The sequence below is a fragment of the Phocoena sinus genome, chromosome 14 (assembly GCF_008692025.1).
Source record: "Phocoena sinus isolate mPhoSin1 chromosome 14, mPhoSin1.pri, whole genome shotgun sequence".
Classification (NCBI taxonomy): domain Eukaryota; kingdom Metazoa; phylum Chordata; class Mammalia; order Artiodactyla; family Phocoenidae; genus Phocoena; species Phocoena sinus.
The window spans coordinates 54,754,795-54,777,410 of NC_045776.1; the positions used below are offsets into that span (position 1 = coordinate 54,754,795).

General features: G+C 40.8%; 1 protein-coding gene and 1 pseudogene across 2 annotated transcripts in view; both read right to left on the reverse strand.

Annotated features, from left to right (window-relative positions):
- The window catches only part of MYOM1 (myomesin 1), a 164,415-nt gene that overhangs the window by 90,558 nt on the left and 51,241 nt on the right, over positions 1-22,616 (reverse strand). For both annotated transcript variants that reach the window (XM_032654458.1, XM_032654459.1), the window contains 6 exons: positions 21,806-21,963; positions 10,947-11,039; positions 8,920-9,008; positions 8,746-8,808; positions 4,731-4,895; positions 2,496-2,657 (listed from right to left, as the gene is read on the reverse strand). In XM_032654458.1, the coding sequence (XP_032510349.1) occupies positions 2,496-2,657; positions 4,731-4,895; positions 8,746-8,808; positions 8,920-9,008; positions 10,947-11,039; positions 21,806-21,963 (730 nt within the window). The remainder of the gene's footprint in view (positions 1-2,495; positions 2,658-4,730; positions 4,896-8,745; positions 8,809-8,919; positions 9,009-10,946; positions 11,040-21,805; positions 21,964-22,616) is intronic.
- Positions 12,263-13,705, reverse strand: LOC116765168 (annotated as a pseudogene).

Consider the following 22,616-nt stretch of genomic DNA (forward strand, 5'->3'; position numbering starts at 1 on the left):
TACTCTTTGGTTCAGGTCAGACTGAGAGCAGAGGCAGACTCTGTTTGCTTTCAGTTATCATCTGGCCAAGTCTATCCGGGTGCTTTGTTTAAACAAACATACTTGCTGATAACTTCCAGGGTGTCCATTTTTACTGCAACTGACCCAGAGGGCTACCCCTCTTTTCCCCTCACAAGATCCGACTTTTCCCAAATGCTTTTGTGCAGGAGGAAGTCTGCCGCATTTTTCAGCTGGCATAGATATCCGTGCATCTTTATCAGTTGCGAATCCGTGGCAGAATTCAATGATCATTTGTCATTGTTCAGTACTGGTGTGGTATATAGACTGCCGTCTCTCCCTAGTATCCATTCCTCCTGTTTCCTTTTAGTACCAGAACCCCTGAGCTTCTGCAGGCAACATGTTGCCCAGCTTCCCTCCCTGTGGATGTGTGGTAGAGTGTTCACCATGTAGAAGTGATGTGTGCATCCCTGCATCTCTGCCCTTCCCACAGGCTGGAACGGGAACACAAGACAGCACCACGGGGCAGTGGAGCAACAACACAGATGGGAGGCAGGACTCTGAATGACTGAGTTGAGCAGAACCACCTGGACCCCCTTCCTACCTCTGGATTGATGGACATAGGACAGAAATAAACTTTTTTTAAAAATTTCATTTCAGCAGCTTAACCTATTCCCTAATTAAAATCCTGGGTCAGCCATCAGAAGGCCTGTATCCTAGTCCCACTTCTGCTTCTGTGAGGCTTTTGGTAAATCATGTTACGTTCCTGAGCTTTAGTTTTTGCATCTTAAAATTAAGGGGAGGAATTTCCCTGGTGGTGCAGTGGTTAAGAACCCGCCTGCCAATGCAGGGGACATGGGTTTGAGCCCTGGTCCGGGAAGATCCCACATGCTGCGGAGCAAATAAGCCTGTGCACCACAACTACTGAGGCTGTGTGGCACAACTACTGAAGCCCGCGCGCCTAGAGCCCGTGCTCTGCAACAAGAGAATCCACTGCAATGAGAAGCCCGTGCACCGCAATGAAGAGTAGCCCCCGCTCACTGAAATTAGAGAAAGCCCGCGCGCAGCAACGAAGACCCAATGCAGCCAAAAATAAAAACTAAATAAGTAAATAAATAAATTTATAAAAAAAAAAATTAAGGGGAATCCTAACACTTTTGTGTGCCTTAGACTCCTTTGGCAAAGTGGTAAAGAAAACCTAGAGGGCCCTTCTCAGAACAATGTTTTTAAATGCATAAAATAAAATAAAATACATGAGCTTACCAAAGAAACTAATTATACTGAAGTACAGTTATAATCACAGAACCCTTGGGAGTCTGTGGACCCCAGTTAAGGACACCTACATGACCTCTAAATTTCCACCCTCATCAAAACACCTAGGAGTTTATGGTTCTTTTAATGCACAAGAGATAAAAAATTAGCAAGTCTACTTGTATTGTTTATATGTTTATTTTCTGTATATTGTGACGTTTTGACATCTTAAAAGCCTTTCTGGGTGGGGAGAGATTTTCTGTCCCCATCTCCGGGGGCTAGCCAATTTTAACCCATCCAGAGCTCACCTCCTCCATCTGGCCCGTGTACCCCAGGAGGAAATATTCCTCTGCCTTAATCATCTCAGCACCAGGGACCAGACAACTAAGCACGACCCCTGTAGCTTAGGGTCTGCTGAAGTTGTTCACACCAGCCAATCCTGTACTGTTTACCCCGCCCTGCCATGCCTTTTCCACGGGAACTCCAATACAGACTGCGGTCTAAGCTCTCCCTCTGCCTCTTCTGCCTCCTGACCAACCAGTAGTGCCTTTGCTTCCCCATGCGGCCCTGGGTGGTTCTCTAGGACCTATGAGTATAATACACTCTTTTCCTGAGCCCCTCCTCTGTCTCCTCGTGTGGCCACACCTGACTGACCATCACGTAAAAGAACACAGAGCACTGCCTTTGTGGCCTGGAAGTGTTCATTGTCTTCCAGATGTGCTAGTATCTCATGTAGAAATAACATTCCCACTTGTACATGTCTGACCTGTTAGAGACATCGCTGAAAAAAGAAAGCCTCCTAAAACCAACAGTTATAGCTTGTCTTAAGGATTCAGTTGTAGCATCTTGTTTCCTAGTTCATTAAAACTAAAGCTCTAAAGAAAAGGCCTAGAATGAAGTAATAGATTTGCTCTCCAAAATAGATATTCAAGAGTGAGTCCCCATCACTCTTTTATTGTAGCTTCTTCAAACTGAGACGGCTTTTTGCATCACTAGGATCTAGCCTCTCTACTCAGACACCTACAGAGCACTGCTCTGGAGGCTCACTGAAGATGAGGAAAGTACTGACATGAGAGTACTGACAGTAACATAGTCTGGAAACTGGTCACCTTCCATTCCAACTGGTGCCTTCAGGGTTAAATTTTTACATTGGCTCTTTCATCTTTACCAAAAATATGTTTGGATAGATTGACATGGCCTCGGTGTTTTAAATATTCTCAGATGTTCTGCTTTTTGCTAGGTCTTACCTCGAACAAAGACGTAAGCGCTGTATTGTTCATAATATTCTCCCATTCGTACATGGATTGTGTAGAGACCTTCATCTTCCTTGTTGAGATGAGAAAATGTTAGTGTTGCCCGATCGCCACTCCAGTGTGTTTGCACCCATTTTGATGGAGAAACAGGAGCCCCTGGGGAACAAAAGTAAGCAAATTAACTGATTTCTTTCTCTATTACTCTCTTCTTCCTCCTTCCCCTCCACTCTTCCCTCCCTCCAATTCTCTCTCTCTCTCTCTCTCTCTCTTTATTCCTCTTCTTCTATATTGAAAGCTATCTGAATATTAGAGGACGTCTGTAGGGCTTTGAGTCATTCTGCCATGTTTATATTGGTTAAAATGTTAGAGCAGAAGTGAGGGGACCAGGGCCAGATACATAATCTGTAGGTCCCAGTGCAAAATGAAATTACAAGACCCCTTGCTCAAAAAGCAGAGGAAAAAAACACAGTCAAGGTACTAAAATATAAGGCTTTGTCCTCTAAAAATAATGTATTACTTATAAAACATATTAGGGTAATACAAATTGCAAAAACTAATATTTTCATGCCATAATTTTACATACAAAAATAATACTTTATTAATGTGATACGCTGATTGATAATACGATATTTTTTACTTACTTTTCTGCAAATTCAGTTATTTTTAGTAACTTCATTCTAAATTGATATAACTGAAAGCAACATCAGTCACTCTTTGCAAATGCAAGATCATAAATTAGTTTTGATTTTTTTTATTTTAAGAAGGATCTTTCTGCTGATGAAACTATTAATGCAGCTGTTAAGAGTATTACATAGTCATAGTAATATACAGCTTTATACGTTATAGTATTATATGGTTACGGTGCTACAAAGTTAACATTGGGTTAATCTTATGATAAACTATTTCAAAATATAAATTTTAGTACTCTAGAGCTGACGATTCTTTTTTTTTTTTTTAAACATCTTTATTGGAGTATAATTGCTTTACAATGGTGTGTTGGTTTCTTCTTTATAACAAAGTGAATCAGAGCTGACAATTCTTGAGGAACAATTTTTTCTAGAAAGATTTAACTCTTTATACAAATAGTTTCATGTAAGTCTGAATTTAATTTTAAATGTAAATTTACATAATTGCATCCTAATGTTTTCTCTTACATGTCCTGTAACTTGTGGTCATACAAGAAACTGAAAATGACTTCATGATTTGTATATAATTCAAATGCCTGTTTATGCATTCTCTCACTGTATCTTTGATTATGAGGAAATTTTAATTTAAAAATTATCTTTCTTGTTAATAACTGCTTCATCCAAAGTTTCGTATGAAAATAGTATTCTTTTTCATTGAATGTGACAATGTTTAAACTTAATTTTTATTTCCAAGCCTGTGAATGTTTGCTTTGCAATGTTGTGGCAGTTTTCATAACCAGAGTCTAAACTCTGAAGAATACTAGCTGCCTTATGTGCCTTACTGCAATGTCTATGTACATGCTTTTATTTTATAATATCTTACGGACAAAGTTTACTGCGTGATTGCTGGCAGTTCCTGTCACGGTGCTCAGGCGAGGAAGCTCATATCCGTGCAGATCCCACAAATATGCATTCTGGGGGCGGACGGGCAATCTCGGCTCCCACGGTGGGCGCCCACACTGCCCCACGTGGGACCCCTCCTCTCCTCTAGGGCCACGCCGTCCAGCAATGTTGCTGCTGCTGCTGCTGCCGTGACTGGTTTCACTCTGGGCCCAGGTCCTGGTCTCAGCCATGGTCTTGGGATGGCCCAGACTGCCCGGTGCCCACACATGCACTGAAGTTCAGGCCAACTGCATGGTGAGCATGCTGACCACCACCCACCGTGCCTGGGGACCAATGGGCCTGCTCCATAGTCCCATTGGACTTCACTGGACTCCGCTTTATTTTACCAAATAAAATTAACTTAGAAAATGAATATACATCCACCTTGCAAAATGAGAATACAATTTTTTGTAATCCTTTCCCTATATTACTTGGTGATAAGAAATTATAATCTCCACAAATATATTGCGAAAGTTCTGCTACTCTGATATATGTGTAAAAGCTTTTGTAACATCCAAAAGGTTATGTCCTCTAACGTTCAGATTCTGCCAGCTCTGATAAAGAGAACTGCAGTCTTATGGACATTCATGCTCTGGGGCCAAGCCTGGGCTGTGACCTTCTGCAAATAAGAACCTAGTGAGAATTCATTAGTAAGGCTCACCATTTCGGTACCACTGGATCTCCGGCTGGAAATGTTTAATTTCAGGAGTGATAACTACACGGCAGCCTAGACTCATCGTCTCGCCTTCTCTCCCGAAAGACACATCAAACTTGTCATCAAAGTGGATCTCAAACTTGGACGCATAACCGTAAGGGGTCACAGCAACTGGGCACAACAAAAACAAACATCAGTAATTTACTTTTTGTCATCAAAGAGACACAAGCATTTTAATAAGCACAGGCAGAAAGCAATCACAACAAACCTATCAAGCGACTTATCTGGGCAAAAATTAAGTCTTATAAAAGAAGTATGTAGCATATGCACATATATCATTATATTGAAATGGAAATTCTGTGTATGGAAATTCTTGCTTCATTGGTCAGATAAGCTAAATGCTTATTTTTACTATTATAATTAATAGAATTGAAAAGATCAGGTTTAACGCCTTACATAAAATGTAAATGAATACCACATTTAGCTTCGACTTAGATATGGCTGCAATATATGCACATTAAAATGTTAGATCCTGAGTTCATTTAAACTTTACTGCTTGTACTCTTGGAACAAATAGCCATATCGATTTCTCATAAAAATAGAGTTTTTTAGTAAGTGGCTTCAGCTTCTTTGATGATCTGGGTTAAAAAAATACAAGAGGGCTTCCTTGGTGGTGCAGTGGTTGAGAGTCCGCCTGCCGATGCAGGGGACACGGGTTCGTGCCTGGTCTGGGAAGATCCCACATGCTGCGGAGCGGCTGGGCCCGTGAGCCATGGCCGCTGAGCCTTCGCGTCCAGAGCCTGTGCTCTGCAAAGGGAGAGGCCACAACAGTGAGAGGCTCGCGTACCGCAAATAAAAAAAAAAAAAAAAAAAAATACAAGAAATATCAATGGGAGAAAACAAAGTTTAAAATACCATTCTTAGAAATATCTTATTTATAGATTGAGTCAATACCTGCACCATAAACTCTCCTAGGTTTTATTTTCTCTTTTCTCAAAGGAAAGGGCCTGGGAAAATAATGACTATTTTTTGATGGCTTCCTGCATGCCAGGAACTTCACATTTGACATGTCATCTAATCCTTGCAAAAACTCCATGGCATAGTTACTAGTTTTTCCTCTCTTTCAGGTGGGGATATAGAAGTTCACAAATATATATAGCTAATGCAAAGCTTCCAAAGGCATCATGTGTGAAACTGAAATTCAAATGTATAACTGCCCAACTCTAAAACTTAGGCCCTTTTTCTCCTTATTTCAATTCTCTTCCTAAGACCTCTTCGAATTAATTTGAAAGTGCAAGCTAACATTTATTGAGTTCACCTTGAGCCAAGTATTGTTCCAAGTGTTTAATACCTATCAACTCAATTAAGCCTCATAATAACCTATCAGGTAAGTACCATTATTATTCCCATGTTATCGATGAGAAAACAGCAGCACAAGGAGACTAAATAACTGCCCATATGCACCCTGCAGACCCAGGATTTACACTGGCAGGCTGTTTCCAGAGCCTGTGCTCTCAACCAATACTTGGGGTTGACTTGACTTTGTGTGTCCCCAGGCAACCACTCACCAACAGGGAAATGACTTCTCTTTGAAGCGTGTGTCCCATCTGCCCCATTTTTATATGATGATGTCCCACTGAGATCAAAACGCAAAACAACTTGAACAGATCTTGTTTATTGGGAAGTTGGTCTGGTTCCAAAGCTGCCTCAGGGAGTAGAGATAAGGGTTATAGGGAGGGCCTGGTTTAGGTCAGGGGTTGGCATATCTGTGAGTCAACTCTGGATTGCCTCCTGTTTTGTACCATGAAGAATGGTTTTTAACTTTTTTAATGGCTGAAAAAAATCAAAAGAAGGATAATATTTTGTGACATGGGAGAAGTCATAGGAAATTCAAATTTCAGTGTTCATAAATAAGGTTTTATCTGGATACAGCCATGCTCATTCATCTATCTATTGCCGATGGCTGCTTTTGCGTAACAGTGATAGAGTGGAATAGTTGTGACACAGACCCACACAGCCTAAACTATTTACAATCTAGTCCTTTACAGAAAATGTTTGCCAATCCCTGATTTAGAATATGGTTGGTATTAGAAAGACCAGGTTACAAGTCGCTATTCTACCATTATGCGTGGTCTTGACCCATGATTTAATCTCTCTAAATTGTTTCCTCATCTGCATAGCACAGATAAAAAGGCACCCAGTTCATAAGCTTTGGAGAGCATTAAATGAATCAATGCATATAAAAAATGTCCTAGGGGACTTCCCCGGAGGTTCAGTGGTTAAGACTCTGAGCTTCCACTGCAGGGGGCATGGGTTCGATCCCTGGTCAGGGAATTAAGATCCCACATGCCGCACGGAGCAACCAAAAAAAACAAAACGAAACTGCAAATCACCAGTAAAGGTGGTGGTGCTGTCTCCCAGCTCAAAAAAAAAAAAAAAAATGTCCTAGTACGGAGTCTGGCACAACTGATCAATATATATTAACTACTAGAGCAGAACCAAGGGCAGGGAGATTTATCCATGATATTTACCAGCATATTCCAACCACCTAAACTGGTACCTGGCACACGGTAGATGTTCAATAAATACTAGTTGAATTAATGAATAAGAGCCCTCCGTTCTCTATGTTGGGAACAACTGCACTCAGTTCAGGAGCCAGAGGAGGCTCTGAAAGATTAAGAAGTCAGAGAGGTTAGGTTGAGCTGGGCTTTCAGACTTTGGCTTGATGGAGAAGAGGGGAATGGAAAAAACATGGATGATGATATAGAAGTGGGACTGAACAGGATACGTGTGGAGGATTGTAGAACGACTAATAGGCCAATCTTGGGGACATTGGGGATAAGTCATAGTTTCAAATTTCCCAGTTATTCTATCTCAATATAAATCAAATGATAGAGAAGGACATGATTTGGGATGTGTTCCTTCTTCACTCTCACCCATCATCCCCTCTTGCCCAGGTGATTGATACCAATGATTACAATTTAGAATATTAAAATTAGGAGCCATTCCATGAAGTCGATGGAGTAGGTCATCTATAGACATCAAAGTAATTAGTTAGGTGAAAAATTGAACCATGGGAAAGTATTTTCATCAACCACTTTTAAAACTACCACTTATTTTTTAATGTTTGGAAAATAAGAAGTTCGGGCTTGACTACTGTTTTCAGTCTGAACAGTGTAAGCATCCAATTACTTGAACAACAATAAGGATTTTACTTTTATTGCCACCCATGAAAAGAAGTTCTGATATAGATGAAATGATTGAAGTTCACAAATTTACAAATTACTATGGATCAGAATATTGTTAATAATTTGTTATTAAACCACATTTAGACCTCATTAAATTGCATTTCATAAATTAATGTATTTATTCATTCATCATCAAATACTACTCTACATCAGGTGCTGGGGTTTAAAGATAAAAGGTCCAGCCTTGCCTTCAAGTGTCTCATGGGTCAGTGGGAGAGAACAGTTAACAGTGTCCAGTGAGATAGATGGTCTTATGAAGGTGCCACAGCTTCACTGGGGGCACCGAACCCTGAGTGGGTGGGGCCTGGGGTGGCAGTGGGGTCAGACATGGATTTCTCAAGGAGTCGATACTGAACTAGATATTTAAAAATGAGTAAAACTGCTCTGATATAGTCCAGACTGTGTGTGTGTGTGCGTCTGTGTGTGTGTGTGTGTGTGTGTGTGTGGGGTTAAATCAATCTGCACAGATTTGTGTAATGATCTTTCTCAATTTAAACACAGAAAGACTTAAAAGCATTTTAAATGCTTTTAAGACTTAAAACCATTTTTAGCCTGTCACATCTGGGCATTTATAAAACCAGAACAAAGCAATTATATGCAGAAAGAGAATATAGTAACCAAAGAACCTGAAAAAATAAAACCAATCACAGGTAGTATTACACACATACTAGCATATATTATAATATAGACTATGTATTTATTTCGGCATTATGGAACAGCTTATTACGCAGTATTGTACAGAGATGACACAGCAAATATACTTTGAAACTTACAGCTGAGGGGCAAGGTGGAGGCCCCCGCATGGAAGCGAGTCTCATCAAACTCTCCCTTATATCCTAGAAGAGAAAGCAGAAAAGCATGCCAGCTGTTCCTTGACTTTATTTTTTAGCAGTGAGAATAATTTTTTTTTAAATACACTTTGAATAAAACAAGTTCAGCAAACCTACTCTTTACCACAACCGAAGCATATGCTGAAAGCTCTCCTTTAACATTCATCGCTGAGGCACGGTACTGAGCGGTGTCTTCAAAATCACATCTGAAAGAACGGATGGAAATGAGTGCCCAGTGCAGTGACACTCCTGGTACAGTCGTCACTCAGCAACCGCGAGGGATTGGTTCCAGGACCCCCATGGATATTAAAATCCGTGGATGCTCAAGTCCCTTAAGTAAAATGGTGTAAAATAGTCGGCCCTCAGTATCTGCGGGTTCCACCTCCTCAGATACGGAAGGCCGATGTAATTGCTAGCTGTTTCATCAAGGATCTCTTTGCTAACAAGCCACAGGGCAAATCACTGACTGACACATAGCTCTTTGGCACTCCTGATAAAGCTACTCTCTCTGACCCAGCGCCCTGTGGTGTGTTATATAGGCCAACAGATCTATCTACCAACAGCTATAGTCCACCGTGACCCTAGCCTGGGTTCATTTAAAATGTCCCCCCCCAAAAAAAAAGTCAACGAAGTGTCAAGTATATAAATTACAGTGTGAACAGTGTGATGAAAAATTGGTCTAAAGTTGTATCAGGAGCAGAAAACGTCCAGCCATGTACCTTTGGAGGAGGTAAGACCCTGAACACCTTGGGGCCTCCCTCAGGGTGGGTTTCAGTCTGGGGGGCTACAGGGTGATGAAAAGACAAAGAAATAGCCTCTCCTTATAGACGCCCACAGACTCCCTGAGCCACAAAACGGATCCCAGTTAGTCTAATGTGCTCTAGCCTCAAAGTACAAATAAGTTGTTTAACTTTCAATTCTGCTAAGGTTCAGGCCCACAGAACAACACAAGAAGTGCCATTTGGAAGTTCCTCTAAGTTATAATGCAGAAATTGGGATGCTGTTAATGGAGTAGAGAGAGAAGGATCTCACATAGAGATGAACAGGCTAAGATTTCAAAGAAGGCTGTTCTGTGCCTTATCACTGCCAGTGTTCGTGTTCTTCATTGTTCCTCTGGGTTTAGTTTCATTTGCAATATCTTAATTCTTGTTGAAATCTACAGACATCAATAGAACCCCAGGAGGGTCAATACAGTTGCCTTTCCCATAGCTATTTAATTATAAAGCAACCACATAGCTCACCGCCACCTCAGTAGAATCTCCGACTGGCAGAATGGATGTAACTTTAGGAAGGGGTCAATGCTTGGCAAAAGCCCCAGAGTCCCAGGGTTCTTTCTGCTTGAAGCCCAGCATCACCTGTGTCAACTGCTCTGACCTGAGAAGGCTATGAATCTCTTGAGATCAGAATGACGTAATTTATTTTTACTTTGACATCTCAGCATGTCATGGTTTTATTTGAACCGAAAATGCTGGCAGCTTGTTTAACTTTTCCATCCACATAACTAGGCTTGGATTTCAAGACCACATTAGGAGACATGATAAACCTTTGAAAACTTGGAAATTTTGATGTGGATTCTGCTTTCAAATTTTGCTTCTGATTTTGCTTTATAAACATCCCAACGTCAGGCTCTGCGTCCATCTACAGGCTGACAGGGTGGGCACATAGTTTCCCACAGTTCCTGGTGAGCTGAAGGAAAGAACAATTTCTCTAAGTACAGCTTACTTTCAATGTCACCCACCCCAAACTTCATTGGCCTTTACTGATTAAAGGCAAAAGTGTATAGTGATGGCATAGATTTGGAACTCTGAAAGGATAACTGAATATAAATGCCTACTTATGTAACTTATTTTCTTACTAATGTCTAAGAAAAACTCTCCAGTATATAAAAGGATAAATAGATACAAATGAATTTTTCCTCGTCGTCTTTGACTAAATTCAAGTAAGATCACTTTGGGAGGTAACGTGGGCTTGGTAAGAGTGTCATGCTTATCGCTCTTTGGTGTGCACCAAGAAGCAACGTATGGGACTGTCCCCCATCCTGATCACGCTGCATTGGGAGGAAAAGGGGACAGTCGTTAACTGGAGCACAAATTGCCACCCTAAGCAATTGCTGGGCAACACACACAGACCCTGATGTCTCTTACGCGTTTATCTCCAGAGTGTGCACTCCATATCGGCTTTCGATAATATACTTTCCAGGGTTTGCATGGACGTCTATTGGCACCTGGTTTTTATACCTATGAGACAAAGGAAACAAGGTGAAGTAAGTTGAGGTGTAAATAGATTCATGATTAAAAGCAACACACACACAACTGTTGTTCTTGAAGGAACACCTGTAAACACAGCACTGAGGTCGGTAGTGGGGTCTGTTCAATAAATGCAAATAAAACACATTATAAATATTATAAAACTTCTTTTTCTTAACATTAAAACAATGGAATTTTATTTTGATGAAAAATGAGTTTACAATCATTTAGTAAATGAAGAGCAAACACTTCATTTTCCTATCCCATAACTCGAAAAAAATCATTAGTGAATAAATATCTGTGAACAGATTAAGGGTAAGGCAGACTGGATAATAAACCACCTGAAGTTCACACTCCCTGCATGTGACTCACTTGAAAAGGATGAAAATGGCACTGGAGATAACTGATAAGATATGGCCATTGAATCTCATCCTAATCATTCAAATAAGCCCAATGATACTCATTCTTTGCTCATCATGGGCAGCAAACTATACATGTTTTACCGAAAGAATACTTTGATAGAAGCACTTTTTTAGATTATATTGTGCATCACGATTATTAAAATGGCTTGAACAGTCCCACTTAACCACCATATATAAAGTGCAACTACATAATATTCTACATTTTACCTGGGGTGTGATGAATATCAATCTAGACTGAAAGTACCCCAGCTGCCAATTTCCGCCACTTCTGAAAAGATCTAGATGTGTGAAAAAGGACTGTTCCCCCATACAAAGAACCAATTTCACAAACCTACTGGTAAACCAATACATTTATATAACTGGATCCTCAAGATGCTAGAATTGTAGTCATTTAAAAAAACATTCAGGGCTTCCCTGGTGGTGCAGTGGTTGAGAGTCCGCCTGCCGATGCAGGGGACGCGGGTTCGTGCCCCAGTCCGGGAGGATCCCACATGCCGCGGAGCGGCTGGGCCCGTGAGCCATGGCCGCTGAGCCTGCGCGTCCAGAGCCTGTGCTCCGCAGCGGGAGAGGCCACAACAGTGAGGGGCCCGCGTACCGCAAAAAAAACAACCAACCAAACAAACAAACAAAAAAACCATTCAGCCATCCAACCATTTTAAAAGCCATGGTCTTTAAAGAAGTTTACACTGCAGTACCCTAAACACTGTTCTGTGCATCTCACAATGAAGGGAGTGGCCTTGCAGTGCAGGGTGAGGGGGGTGCAGCACGCTATGGTTTCAAGGAACATCACCATCACAGCATCGGCTTCTGTGCGTCAGGATCGAGGTCATTGCTGCTAGAAGGGGGATGGAGAGGGAAAATATCGAGCTCACCCATTTGAGGAGTTGGGTGCATGACTACCAGCTGGTCCTGGGGAATGTCAGCTGCAGCTGCTGCAAGGTTGGTGATAGATTTACTTTTTACACACTGAAAGTCTACACACCGGCTCTTTCCTTCTTCCTTCTCCCAAGACATTCGAATAAAGGGTCTTTGGACATAGTTGTAAATCACTTCTGGGCAGCCCCCAGGCCTTTTCTTTTACTTTTTTCTTTGTAGGTTTTATTTTATTATTTTATTTTCTTTTATTCCCAATCCAATCTTCTTAAGACCCCTCTCCATCAAAACTGATTTGGCCACAACTCTGTTTTCAATGTACTTGAAAAATCTATATAATTTTGTGCTATAAATAATTTGTGAATATTATCCTCCCATCTGTGGTGGATACTCTTCATTCCAATCAACCACATCATCACCTGTAAGCACCACTATGTGGCATTCCCGTTCACCACTCTGGGCACTAGCTACCATGAGAGGCAGAGTCATTTCTTCCAGGTAAAATTCAAACTGTCTATGGGCACCATCATTTGATAACGCATGCATTAGGGCACTGAGATCTCTACATTTAATAGTACTATATTCAAAAGAGATACAAAGAGAGTCCCATGGTTCTCTCAGTTCAGGAATAGATATGCCATCGGGACAATGGATTATTCCTGTTTTATAGTAATCCAGAATAGCTCGAAACACAGTAGAGCCAATCCCCTCCGCCACCTCATACTCTCCCTTCTCTCTGGGACATGTAGAGTTATGTTCTCTGCCAGACCCAAACATCCCGCCCAGCACTGCGTATGGCTGAGCAGTAAAAATGGATGGGTCTACAAAAAATTTAGCGTTATCCACTATTAGTGTCACTTGTTCTGACGTTCTTACATTCCAACCTCCTTCTTTTGCATTTTCATACACAAACACCATTTCCCCAGATGTCTTACAGCTACCATCTGAACTTGACTGACTACTGTTTCTGCTGCTGTTCCCAGCACTGTTCCTGGAACCATTTGGAGATGCTTTTTGAGGATGAGGACTGCTTGGACGAGAGGAACTGTGATCTTTTTCACATTCAACATGGTGCTGTCATGTTGAAGTAACATTTCTAATACAAGGAATGAGCTGAGATTCTGTTTTTTCGTGAGATGAATCTTGTGATCTGTCACTTGACCTTCGTCTATCTCTTGATCTCTCGTTGAGAGAGATCAAGTCACCATGTAGACTCATTTTGGTGTGAGCAACAACTCCTCTGGCAACATGTGGGGGAGTACTTGAATGTTTATAAAGTTTACGATGTGTACTATTCAATTTCTGATCCCAGTTCTCTGGATCACTGGAGTTACTGTCATAAGGATGAGTCCATCCTGCCATCCCACTTCAAGCTTCCTCACATTGCTGCTCTGAAAGCACACATGTAGCACCCATAACCTGTAGTCCCCCTTGAGTGTCCAGGCGCAGGCCGGGGCCGGCGACACCTCTGCTTCCTCCCCAACTGGATCCCTCTGGAGGTGTCTGTGGCCGCGGATGCCCTGGCGGCTGCGGCTACAAGAGCTTCCCCAACAGGTTGCAGGCCGGCTCCTAGGCTGCTTCTCGCCTAAAACTTCTTGATGAATGTGCTCTCCTCTCCTCCATTACAAAAATTATGTTCAAGAAGTTGGCCATTCACAGCAATGTGGTTGAATCTTGCATGTGTAATGTTGAGTGAAAAGAGCCAGACACAAAAGAGTATAATGATTGCTTTTATGTAAAGTACAAAACCAGAAAAGACTAATTAATGCTGCTAGAAGTCAGGAGAGTGATCCCCCCGGAGTGGGGCAGGGGGGATTAAGGAGACATCCTGGGTACTGAAATTGTTTGGTTTCTTGATTTAGGTGCTGGTTACCTGCGTGTATGCAGTCTACAAAAACTCATCAGAGTTCTACATTTATATGTGATACGCACTTTTTAATGTGCATATGATACTTCAATAGAAGATCTAAAAAAAAAAGAAAACAAAAACTTGCCTATTGCTGACACAACAGAGAGGAAGGCTTTGAGTGGTTTTTTTGTTGGCTGTCTGTGTAGGATGAAAGCAAAACATTCTTCCCACTAACATTCTTGCATGTTGTTCAAAACCTTGTCATTGCATTGAAAGCTCATTATATTTGTTTTACTCTTTTGTGAGCATAACTCTCCTCTTGGAAGAACTTAAAATATCAATCATGAAAGAAAACTACTGACAAATAGGAGCTGAAAGATTCCCTTTCTCTGACTGGCCATCCTTGGTGAAGCCCCTTGAGAGGCTGGCGCTCCATGGAGGGGCCTCTCCTGAGACACTGTCTCCTGAGTCTGCAAGGGGCACCTTCTTCACCACGTCCTCAGGTTCTCAGTAGCCAGTGGCTATGGTGCTGGACCAGGCTTTTCTGCTTAAGCCATTTTCTGTCCCAAAGAGGAGCTGGACTTCATTTGATTCCCTTTAGGACACCCCACTTCACTTGTGCAGACATCGCAAATAATGCTAATAACCATAACGGACACAGAGTGTTTACTGTGAGCCAGGCAAGTGCTTTAAATTCAATCCTCACAACAACCGCACGAGATGGTGCTACTTTTAACATAGTAAAGTAGTAGCATTTTTCAGATGAAGAAACCCAGGCATGGATTGCCCCAGCTCTCATGGCTAGAACAGCAGATCTGGGATTTGCACCTAGGCAGTCTGGCTCTTGACAACATGGGATGCTTCCACTTTCCAGCTGTTCTCTATTTAGCTGCATTTTATTTCTTTAGATTTCTGGACATGGTTATAAGGAGGTTTTGGAGCAGGGCAAGTTGTGGAAAGGGAGAGAAAGAAAGGAAATAATCTTCAGCCAGTCCCTACCTCTTCTCAGCTTGTACACTCATACACACACACACACACACACACACACACACACACACACACACACATGCACCCTATGTCCCTAAAATGCATCATTTTTTATACTTTAAAAAATGTACCATTCTCTTTCTCCACCTAGCAAAATCCCAACTCGTCCTTCAAGGCTCTGATCAAAGGTCACTTCTTCAATAATCTCTCCCTTGAAATCCCATACAATATCATTTCTGCCTGTCCGCATTGGTGTTACTTGGTTCAAATGGAAATCTATAACATTTATCAAATTATAGTTGGACAAGTGTCACTTCTACTAAGGTGTGCGTGCCTTGAAGCTGGGGATTGTGTCTGATCCCTACTTACTTCTATTGCCACCCTCAAGGAAGTAGGCATCACAGGCAAATATTAGGCACTCAGTGTTTGCTAAATTGGATTGAACAGAGTTATTGGGTAACACCATAGATTTAACTGTGCTTCCTGATTTGGGGCCGAAGGAATGGAGTTCTGATAAATCCATCCTTCATGATATGGATAATTTAAAATAAGTGCATGTGAAGAAGGTGTGTTGAGGCTCTTTGTGTCCCGGTTCCCTAGGATGTGAAACGGGAGGGTGGACTGGCTTAGGAATCGCAGCTGCGTAGCAGGTGTAGGGGCACAGCCTTCTGCCCCACCCTTGGGAGCCATCCCTAGCTGTTTCTGACAGCCCAGAAGCAGTCTCAGTTAGCTGTCTCCCCACAGGGCTCCAGGCAGACAGGACTGTTTGATCAGAGATGGCGTGTAAAAAGAAATCTGCGGCCGCTCCTAATCTGGAACATTCCTTGCTTTGATGAATGACAGGGTAGAACATGTTAATCAGCATGTCCTCCTGACTGAATTGGTTTAGGTCATTTCACACTTGACTCAGAAGCTCCCTCTTGCTCAGTTTTCTCCTTTGCTGTGGTGTTTTCAGTATTTCCTTCTAACATAAGAAGAGAAATATGACACCCAGTTCTGTGTGGCAGGTGCTACTTGACCAAACAACTGAGTGACACTCTATTTGGCTTCTGACCAAAAACGTTGTTCATATTTCTATAAGGTTTGAATTAAAACAGCATTTGCAGCTCCCAGGCTTTCTTCACTTTCCTTGTCCTTCTGTCCAATCCGACTTAGCACCTCAATGCCTTCCCCCCGATCCCCCGACCCCCAGCTAAACAGCCATGGCTTCTCTGTCTCTGTCTCTGTCTCTGTCTCTGTCTCTCTCTCTCTCTCTCTCTCTCTCACACACACACACACACACACACACACACTTTGAGAAGCTTCCATTCTCTCCACTGGAACTCCAATGTCAGTGTAAGAAGCATCTGTTTTAAAGCTGCAGACATGGATTAAATGAGGAAGTGATTCAATTCTATTCTCCAAGGAATTCACCTAGCTAGGCGCTCAGGTTCAGAGTCATTTGCGATTGGCTGTCTTCACCATAAAGTCAGGGGAGAAAAGTAGGATTTGAGGCCTGCTCTGTATATGCTTCACAGTTTGTTACTTCTGGAAAATGAAATTCCAAACTGGTCAGTCACTGGCTAATTTTGGAGAGTTATCTACACCCTGGGGTTATTTGTCAGAGGGTTTCTGAAATTCCTGTGAACATTTAGCTGTACACCATTTTCCTTATCATTTTCATGTAGAGTCTATGAACTAGTTAATGAGCTTCTGTTACAAGTATTTCTAGAATAATACTCTTCATGAATGTGTGTAAAATACACACTTAATTCCTCCAAACAAATGTCTGTTTGGATATTGGGCTGACTTTGATAAGAAGGGATTACAGTGAAAGCTCTTTGGCAGTGTAAAGCATGGTCAAACAAAAGGGCTTCACTCTAACTTTTCTCTATCAGCAAATAATGCCTGCCAAAATGATCCTTTCATGTTGAATACCCCTACGAGTGTGGTTGCTACTTAGAATGCAACCCTACTGTTTTGAATAAATAGCTGTTACTTTAAAAACCAATTAGCTGAGAGAGAGCTATTCCATTAGCATAGAATTTGGACTTAAATAAATAAGAAAAATCTAAAATAAAATCCCAAACCCTTATACCTGGGAAGTAATTATAAATAAGTTTTAACTATTTTAAAAGCAGGCTGTTTTCCTAAGATAATATGATAGTAATTGCTAAATTTAAATACATTGTGAATAACTCTAATCTTGTAAACAAATTCAATACATGATTCTATCATGGAATTTGTGAATTCACATAATTTGCAAAAATAGATTAAGGCTTTTCCAAATCTCTGGACTCTTCCTAAGATACATTTCTTGTACTACTTTATTCCCAGGTTTTGAACTCTTATCATGCCTAATGACAAATATCTTTGTCTATTTGACAGTGACTTCAGGGATAATCTGAAGAATTTCAAATATGTATTTTTAGGTGTCTTGCGTGAGGATCTAGCCCAGTAACCACATACACATCTGAAAACTTGGGTATTGAGTGAGCATTAGACTAATACTAATCCTCACTAACACATTGCTCCAGGGAGTTTGTGTGAGTCTCCCTGCAGATTACAATCCAGGCTTCCATTGAAAAAACTGATTTAGACTTTGGGCTCGAAATGCAATTAAATCTGGCTCTTTTTTTAAAGAAGGAAGTGTAAAATTAATGCAATTCTCTCCTTCTCTTAAAGAGAACTTTTCTCCCTCATTTCAAATAGTTTTTACAATTTGACTGGGCAATACAGGCATATGGTTCAAGGACCAGAAAATATCAGGGTGCCCGGGAAACATTCTCCTTCCTCAAACCTGTCTGCCTTCTGCCCAGCTCCTCCCCACAGCTAACTGTTCTCCTTAGATTCTTACATAGCCTTCCAGAGCTTCCTTATGCAAGTAATATGGATACAAACATAAATGTTTTTCCTCCCCTTTTAAACCAATATATAGCCTATTAAACAAGTTATTATATAAATATAGCCTATTAAGTAAAACAGCTTTGGTTTTTCACCACATATAGATTTCTCCTTCTCTGTTGACAAGCCCTCCTTCAGGATGGCCTGCTTCACTGTGGTGGTGCAGCAGCGTCATCTACAGCTAACTTTTCTACTGGCGCAAAGCCCACAGGCTTCCTTCTGCTCGGAAAGTGAGCTCAGCACCTCCACACCGGGCCCTGATGAATGATGGGCGCGCCTGTCAGTGAGCGCTCCCTGGCTACCCTCTAGATTCCATCCAGACGGATTTAGTCAGTACGCGGGGTTGGCCAAAGAGCAGCTGCTGTGTGTTGATACCATTTGTTAGACCTCAGGGGCTTCCATGACCTGAGGGTGCCCAGTGGAAACCTGGAACTGAACCCTCTTTGGAAAGGAGTCTGAGGGAGCCAGGCCCCAGGCACACATGCCTTTGAGAGCTAAAGGCTTCAAGCGGAGGCATCACAACTGCCCGCAGCAACATCACACACTTATTTCTGTACTTTCCCTTCTTCTATTCAGTAAGGTCATTCTCAATTATTTCTTTCATACTTATACTCAGTGTCAGGCCCAGGAAGCTCCAGCTGGGTACCAAAGAGGCATAAATGCCAGCAAATTAGTCACCACCAACCGTGGTTCTTGCTAGGTCGTGGATTCCCTGCTCATTGAGGGGAAGGATGCTCACTGAAGATCGCACACTCTGGACCAGCAGCTTGCAAAGTAAATTAGAGCTTCATTTCATGATTATTTTTAAAGAGGCAACGTACCCAGCAAGCTATAATTAACCCTACATGGAAGTTTACTCTCAGAGATGGATTTACCTTGAAACCAGTGAAGCTCAAGTTTCAGGGTCTCTCATCAGCATGCGTCCCCATAAGGCTCTGTGCCTAATGCACATGACTTAACTTTATATTCTTTTTTGTAAAAGTGCTCCTCAAATTGTATAACTCTTATGCCCCACAAAACCTGGATCTGACCTTATTTATTGCCACAGCCAATTTTCAGTTATCTGCTAGCTGATTGTCCAAATTTCAGCTTTATCCAGGGGCAAATCTTGCTTGCTAAATAAGGTGAACTATTTTCTTAGTGGTCCACTGGTTCTTTTGTTTTCATATTTACTTCTCACTTGACTTGCAAGGCAACAGGACTTTCTGTGAAATGGTCTGATCCGTCCCTACTGGGAGAATTCTTGATACAGAATGGATTTGACTTCTCCAAGCACAAAAGGGGTCACGAGAACTAGAGAAGGTTTGTTCCAGTCAACGGACAGCCTCCCAAACAGCCTCCCAATCGTTCCTGAGACAAATCTTGTCTCTGTGCCTTTGTTTTTGATTCAAATGAACCCCTAGGCCATAAAATTCATACGTTAAGGAAATAAATACTTCAAAGCTAAAGGTGAAAGATTTGAGGGATCAATCATACTTCTTCTCAGCCCCATTAGTGAAGATAACTAAAAACTGACAGTATGGGCTTCCCAGGTGGCACAGTGGTTGAGAATCCACCTGCCAATGAAGGGGACACGGGTTCGAGCCCTGGTCCGGGAAGATCTCACATGCCACGGAGCAACTAAACCCGTGTGCCACAACTACTGAGCCTGCGCTCTACAGCCCGCGAGCCACAACTACTGATCCCGTGTGCCACAACTACTGAAGCCCACGTGCCTAGAACCCGAGCTCTGCAACAAGAGAAGCCACCGCAATGAGAAGGCCGCGCACTGCAACGAAGAGTAGCCCTTGCTCGCCACAACTAGAGAAAGCCCGCATGCAGCAACGGAGACCCAACGCAGCCAAAAAAAAAAACCCAAAAACTGACAGTATTTCTACTTTCCAATTTGACAGGAGTTTTACGGGATGACAATTTAGTCATCTCATATTTTTTCTGTGGCGTTTTAATCTTTTTTGTTTGTTTTTATTTTTTTAACATCAACATATTTACTCATTTGCTTATTTTTGTTTGTTTTTAAATCACTCCTTTTTCAGCCCACAAAGCACTATGTAAGGAGTTTAATCTCTAACAGAATTAGAGCTCTGCCTTTGTAGAACCCTATTACTCTGGCTTAGTAACACCATCAGTGGTACATGGCATGTTTGTATTCTAGTTGCTGAGTATTTAATGGAATAAATAAATGCTTAAGAAATTAATATTTACCTCCTAGAGATTACTTTGGATTCTTTTGAAAATCATCTTTAACTCTGATGTTTAAAAATCAGGAAAACAGAGATAGGACACTGTGTAATACATATATCTACTTAAGGACTCCAATGATTCGTTTATTGGTAGTACATTTTAATTAATGAAAGATGAGAATTTTTTTTACTCATCAAGTAATTTTTTTTTTAAACATCTTTACTGGAGTATAATTGTTTTACAATGGTGTGTTAGTTTCTGCTTTATAACAAAGTGAATCTCAAGTAATATTTCTTGGAGCTAAAAATTTGTTATTCTTTACGTATTTCTATAGGAAAGTTTGGATTTTTTCTGAGGTGGGAAATAATCAGTTTTTTAAGAGGAAATGTCCCTTTGATAGGTCAATTTGTGCAACTCTATAGGTAGAGAGAAAGGTGGGCAAAGATGGACTGATTCCTAACTTACTATAGTATACTCTTATACTTTTAAAGCTTGGAAATTGATTTTTTAAACTTCATTTTCATCTAAATATGTTCCTACATTTCTCATCTTTGTTTACTATAAATTATTTGCCTTGGTAATATAGAGCTGGCTTTGGTTTCATTCTTTGGTTTTCAAACTCAAGAACCCTGGAAAGAGTTTACATACAAGAAAAACTGTAAGTAAATCCAATATTACCACAGGCAGATTGATATCACAGGTGAATTTTTAAAAAACACAACTCACCACCTGCTCCTTAAGAATAACCTTAGCTAGCAGTTTATCTTGTCAGCCACCTCCATTATGCTAGCCAGGTGTCCAAAGAACATTAGAAATAACAGAAAAGAGAGGAAGAGACAGGCGCTCTTTGGGTGACAGTGCTATTCTATGAAGTGTTTATACTGTGACATAGGGCATATTTACCACCACTCCCGAGGATAAGGGAACTGCATGCAAAATACCCCTGTCGGAGAAGAAGACGGAAAACGCCTTTTAAAACTGGCTCACAATCCTCTTCAGACTTCTGCTCTCTGTGGCAGACATTCATGCCGTATGATGGGAGAGTTATGAGTTTAGGGATCACAAAGTCATTGACAATTGCAATAGGATATATAATGGACGGAAAAAAGGGGAGCTTATTCGTTATGGAACAAAAATTTCTTCAGGCCCCATAGTCGTAACAGCTCCCTCTATTTTTTGGCTTTAGAAAACACATTAAGACCTCAGCTCATGTGAGGAGTAGAGATGGAGCCCTCTGGGTCTTAATTACTTTTAAAAAGGCAGTATCGCTTCTCATCACAAAATGATACCAAATAAATATGCTGACTAAATTTTAACACTTTATATAAGATAAAGATCCATTTGTATAATAGGATTATAAAGTATCATAATAAATCGTAATGGATGCAAGACTCTTCTTTCCTTCCATACATGTATTCTTTCTTCACTATTTAAAAAATCTATTCAAATTTGTAGATGCTTTCACTGACTTTTGCATATTCACAATGTCACATGTTTTCACAAGAGGTAAAATTAACTTTGAGTAATCGATTCTATGAGAAATTTTCATAACGATAGCATACCATGTGAGACGAGGTTCTGGCCAGCCGGCTACAGAGCAGTGTAATTTTACATTTTCTTTCTCCCAAACAGTGTGGGAACGAGGTTTAATGACAAATTCAGGAGCATGGAGAAGACTATCTTCATTCAACTTTTTATGATATGCCTCAGTTTCTTCTAACTGAAAAAAAAATCAACACATTATGAAATCAAAGTAACATGTGCTACAAAAATGTAATGTAGAAATCAAAATGATCATTTTTTTCATTTGGAGCCTTACTTTTGCATTCATTTCAAATGAATTCCCCTCACCCCTTTTGAAAACAAACACATCACTTAATTTTTAACATTGTAAGCCTGAGCAACATATTTTACTTCTCTAAGGTGGATTTCTTAAGGTTCTTCAAGAACTTTAATTTCTATAGAACCTAAAATTTCACAGAATTTAAATATTAAGTGTGTCTTTCTTTGACCTATACATTTTGATGTCTTTTTCCTTTTGTTTCTCCGCAAGACCACATATTTCTTCATTTGAAGCTAATTAATCTATATTAACACACATATACACAATGTTACATGCATTTCTACTTTTTAAAATTAATATTTATTGGAGTACAGTTGATTTACAATGTTGTGTTAGTTTCTGCTGTGCAGCAAAGTGAATCAGTTATACATATACATATATCCACTCTTTTTTAGATTCTATTCCCATATAGGCCATTACAGAGTATTGAGCAGAGTTCCCTGTGCTATACAGTAGGTCCTTACTAGTTATCTACTTTATATATAGTGGTAGCATTTCTACTTTTGTAAGTTATATTAAATTGTCTTTTT